The sequence below is a fragment of the Lipotes vexillifer genome, unplaced genomic scaffold, assembly GCF_000442215.2.
Source record: "Lipotes vexillifer unplaced genomic scaffold, Lipotes_vexillifer_v1.1 scaffold57, whole genome shotgun sequence".
In the NCBI taxonomy this organism is placed as follows: Eukaryota; Metazoa; Chordata; class Mammalia; order Artiodactyla; family Lipotidae; genus Lipotes; species Lipotes vexillifer.
Window position 1 is genome coordinate 146,778 of NW_006788075.1, and position 5,636 is coordinate 152,413.

The 5,636-nt window shown below is 36.0% G+C and overlaps 1 protein-coding gene across 1 annotated transcript in view; it reads right to left on the minus strand.

Annotated features, from left to right (window-relative positions):
- Window positions 1-906: 906 nt before the first annotated feature.
- CWC22 (CWC22 spliceosome associated protein) overlaps window positions 907-5,636 on the minus strand; it is a 63,627-nt gene continuing 58,897 nt past the window's right edge. The window contains exon 20 of the mRNA XM_007461220.1: window positions 907-1,731. Within this exon, the coding sequence (XP_007461282.1) occupies window positions 1,160-1,731 (572 nt within the window). The 3' untranslated portion in view covers window positions 907-1,159. The remainder of the gene's footprint in view (window positions 1,732-5,636) is intronic.

Consider the following 5,636-nt stretch of genomic DNA (forward strand, 5'->3'; position numbering starts at 1 on the left):
AATACTTTGGGGGACAGAGGGAGAGGAGGAGGAGAGCATATTTCTTTACTGACATGGACTTTACTGTTACTTATACTCAAGTTTTTAAATAACAAAAATAGAAGACATTTTGAATCAGAGTATGTCTCAAAGCGAAACATTAAAATGGTGGTCCCATTACTCTTGAACCTGGATACTGGCTAAAATGGATTTTATGTACTTTTAAGGTGGACAAGTACAAGTAGTCTATTTAGTAAATAAGGTTAAATGTCTGTCAGCAGATCTAAAATTTCAGAGGCAATATTTTATTTCAAAAGTAATAAATAATACAGTCACATATTAACTGGTGAGAGTTACAATGATAGAAACCCTTAAAATTCTTATAAAAAAGACTAGAATTATTTCATAGTCTTGCCCACATTTCTCATGATTGCATGATTTCTGGTTATCTATTAATCCAAATTAAAAATTAAATACATATTAACTTACCAACAGTGATATAACTTCAAGGCTGAGAAAAAGCACTAATCACAAAGAATTTCAATTAAACGTTCATCTAACAGTCCAGAAAGATGTTATCGAGAGAAGTCCTAATTATAAATCAGATAGCTGTGTATCTGTTTAAAGATTAACATACACCTAGCTTCACCAAAACACTTCCGAAGAAAACTACACATACCTATTTTGTTCAAGACATAATATGAAAATTAAAATAATTCCTCTACTTTAAAAAAAGCATGACTCCTAAGAAAGGTTCATAGCATCTCAATAACAAAGCAAAAATGTTAACCTGAAATGGTTCATCTATTTTGGTCTTCAGTTACAAATAAAAAGTCACTAACAATTTATTATAATAATTCTATAAACAACTGGAAACATTATTATCAGAAAAAAAATTTTGTCAATGGAAAACAATCACTGATTCAATGAGCATTTGATCATTTTATTAACAAAATATGGGCAAGAATTACATCCCTCTCTGGTGAAACTTTTCAAATAATTTTATGTGGAGGGCCTTGAGATGTATCAATTACAAAACATTTTTTTAAATGAAAACATTTTTTAAATGTACAAATACAAAGCAGTACTTTATACAAGCTACAAAGTTTGTCAGTCAATGTAAAAAATAATTTGTTTCAACTGAATATAAGGCATGTTCAGTTTCTGTAATTTTGCAGAATTATTTTTTTTGCTTTGTTGGAGACTTTTCTCTTCGCCGGTCCTGATTTTTCTTTGATTCTCTGGATTGTTCAGAGTATCGGCTAGATTTTTCCCATCGCCTCTCAGCACCATTCTGATACCTATCTTCATCACTTCTAGAGGCTGAATGTTTTTTATCCTTTTCTCTTGACTTGGACCTATCCATTCTTTTAAAATTCTCACTGTCCTTATTTCGGTATTTGTGCTCATTTTCAGAGAAAGAATTTCTTCTCTCTCCTCTTTTCTTTCTGGGATCCCCAAGATTATGTTCCAAATCCATGTACATTTCTTGGTCTCTGTCCTTCATGGCTCTGCTGTAGCTGTTTCGCTCAGAAGGAAGCCCTCTGTCTGAAGTGTACTTTGTTACGGGATCTCTTGAATCTCTGTCTCTGGGTTTCTCTGACCTCCTTTCTCTCTCGGTCCTCGTTTCCTGGTGCCGTTGCTCTGGTCTCCTTTCTTCTTGTTTCCTATCATTCTTGTGTTGTTTCCTGATCAATTTATTTACTTCTTTCCTTCTGTGGTTCCCTTGCCCCTTCTTTCTTACATCTTTATCTGTATGTGTAAAATGAAATATAGTTAGCTTTCATTTTAGTCTTAATTTCACAACTGAAAAATCACACTTATTGATGCATTATAGGTTTACTAATTCAGACAAACTGGATGCAGAGCCAAATCGACTGAATGCAAAGTCTGATGACAGACATTATACAAATAGTGTAATTTTTAAGAATATACAATACATTAACTGAAGTACTGCTTTGACCCTTAACTCAAAAGAGTAAACAAGAACTTTAAATAAACAAGAGCAAATGTAAAAGTTTAATGAAGTGACTAAAGTGGTACATTTCCACTCACAAATTTTATCCAAAACATAAATTCTAGCCCACATGCATTATGTCATATGAAATATTATGTCAGATCTTGTACATAATTAAAATGCAATGATCATACATGCCAGCAACATCACTTCCTAAGAGGTGGGCTGAGTGGGATGACTGGGTTTGTGTAATGATATGAATATGTATTTTTCAAATGAAAACCTCTGCCTACAGAAATGATAGTTCTGCTATCAGAGAAGTACTAACTGTACTGGCAAAGAGAAGCTATACTGAGATATAACCATAGGCTTTATGAGAGCCACAAAGGCTTGATTTCTGAGAAAACTCTTCTAAGAAGGCCTTGAAACTTTTAATTTTGATATGATCACAAATATAAATATTAATTACAATGAAATATCTTACCATTTTAAGCTATAAAACACATTCAATCACGATATCTGTGTTATTTAGTTTGGGTACATAATCAAGGGTACTGAGATGACCACAGTTTCTGTCAAGTTCATATGAATACATACAAAAAGAAGAAAATATGGTGGAAAGTTGCCTACCCTTGTCCTACCTCCACCCAAACGTCAGTGTACCAGCCTCTGTTTCTCCTGCCAAATGCCTACCCCTGGCACAGTCAGTTGGTTTGCCACTAAGGACCTATTTCTCTGGTTCCTATCAAGCAGCTCAGCTGAGCTGCAGCTACCCAAGCAGAAACCATCTGGCTCCGTGCAGAATCGACGTCTCTCTGATCCTGGTGTATGCCACTCTTGGTGCTTCTTGACACTAAAACCTGAGCCCTATAATAATATGCACTCTTCTCTCTCTTTGGTGTTTGCTTTAAAATTTTCTAATTTGGGGTAAGTTCATATTGCTTTTATGCTATTTAATATTTTACTGATAAAACTGAAAGCTCTCTACTGAAACAGTATGATGAGGCAAATTAATTCTGAATCAGCAAGCTTCCTTATTGCAGCAGTTCATGCTGTGTTATCATCTGTTCTCAAAACAGATACCATGAAATAACAAATTCTTTAGAGGTGAATGGTAAATGAACAATGTTAGTGTATTTCAATTCAAGACTAAAATTTCCTGTGAGCAAATGGAATCTTGCTCTAATAATATAAAACACTGAAAGTCCCCTAATTCTGCATGCCACTTAGTATGTAAAACACTTTGAAATGAAACAAGCATGTAAAGACTAGCCTTCCAACCTACTAATAAGGCTGTGGGGAAAAGTGCTGCCTCTCCGATATACGCATTAAAAGATACAAGAAATGACATGCATTTTGCACAATCAGACTATCTCTTATTCAAACTAAGATACTATGATGAAAGAAAGCAGAATTGGCCCTGGGGAAAACAACATAGACCTTTTCAGAAAATGGCATATTTGAAAAAATCCTTTACTATAGCACTTCCCCTTCCCAAGGAGGACGGAGAAAATTGTGAAAGACTAGTAATGCTGCTGAAAACAACTAGAAATGCCAGATAAAATTTTAACATCTTCTCTTGAAAGGCACTGAAGACCTGGAGCAACTTAAGATGCTATAAGGAAGTGCTCAAAAAAAGGGATGGGAGTATGTCAAAAGAACACTGGAGGGCTTCCCTGGTGGCGCAGTGGTTGAGAGTCCGCCTGCCAATGCAGGGGACACGGGTTCGAGCCCTGGTCTGGGAAGATCCCACATGCCGCGGAGCAACTAGGCCCGTGAGCCACAACTACTGAGCCGGCGCGTTTGGAGCCTGTGCTCCGCAACAAGAGAGGCCGCGATAGTGAGAGGCCCGCGCACCGCGATGAAGAGTGGCCCCCACTTGCCACAACTAGAGAAAGCCCTCGCACAGAAATGAAGACCCAACACAGCAAAAATAAATTAATTAATTAATAAACTCCTACCCCAACATCTTCTAAAAAAAAAAAAAAAAAAAAAGAACACTGGAGTCAACTTGAAGGAACTCCTAATTGCCAAAGTTGAAATGATCTGCACAAGAAAATAAATGATAGCAATTGGACTTTAACCCATAGAATAAGATAAATATTCATGAGTCCATACTGATATAAATATATAGTTGAATTAATAAATAAATGGAGGAGGGCACAACTCTTTCTTACAGGAGAAATTCAATTACCAAATGTGGAAAAAAAGAGACAAACAGGAAAACCACCATTTGGCAAACACTATAGTAGTAAGTGTTGCAGATAAGATCCACAGATGGATGTGAAAATAGAAGACTGAAAGTTAGAGGAGAAAGAGGAGATTTGCATAGTACTGAATTATCTCCCTACAAGATATTAATTTATAAAGAAAAACAGTTTCCATGAAAAAACCCAATAGATACCACCTTAACCAAGTGGTCAAACTTAATGTCACCAATATCAGTATTATCAACTCAACAACACATCGTTTCTATGGTATTCTGGCCAAAATGAATAACCTCATTCTAATCATGAGAAAACATCAGACAGATCTCCATACTGCGGGACATTCTGCAGAATAAGTCACCAGAGGACTTAAAAAGGGTCAAAGCCATTCAAAACAAGGAAAGCCTGAGAAGAACTACCACAGGTTGTAGAAGATTAAAGAGAAATACAATTAAAGGCAAGGAGGGCCCTGGAAAAAGAAAAAGAACATTCGTGGGAAAACTGGTGAAATTCAAATAAGACCTGTTGTTTGGTGAATAGTATGTTCCCGATGTTAATCTCCTGGTTTTGATAAATGAACTACAGTTACGGAAGATGCTAACATTAGGGGAAGTTGGGTGAAGACTATATGGAAATTCTCTGTACTATTTTTGCAACTTTCTTATAAGTCAAAAATTAGTTCAAGATAAAAACTAAAAAATAAAGACACCAGAGAGCTGGCAAAAAAAAAAAAAAAAGAGGACTAGAAGGGCCAAGACTCAAGAGAAGGCAGAAGCACAGAGAGGTAAGGTAATGTCACTTTCTCCCTATGAGTACCTGCTGATTCAGGGCTGCTGCTGAGCAACATAGACCAGCAGAGCTCTGGCAGCCTTGCAGGGCTCGAGAGATAACAACAGGACTAGTTACTTGCAATAAATACATGTCACAAAAGATATATATCTGAAATACATAAAGGCACTTACAAATCAAAAGAAAAGCCAACTTAATGAAAAGGGGGGGGAGGAGGCAAAAATTCTGAACAGCACTTAACAAAAAGAAAATATCCAAACGGCAGATAATACAGAAAACGATGCTCAACTTCACTACTGATCAAGGAAATGCAAATTAAAGCCACAATGCAGTGCCATTACACACCTACCAAAATGGCTAAAATGAAAAAGACAGTCAGTTAAAGTGTTAGTGAAGATGGGAGCTATGGGAACTCTCATACACGGCCGGTGGGAGTGTAAACTAGAATAACCACTTGGAAGGCTGTTTGGCAGTATCTACACACACCCTACAGCCCAGTGATTCCACGTCTAGGTACATATCCAACAGAATTGTGCATATATATATATATATATATATATATATATATATATATATATACACCACATCTTCTTTATCCATTCATTTGTTTGTTTGGTTTTTTTTAACATCTTTATTGGAGTATAATTGCTTTACAATGGTGTGTTAGTTTCTGCTTTATAACAAAGTGAATCAGTTATACATAT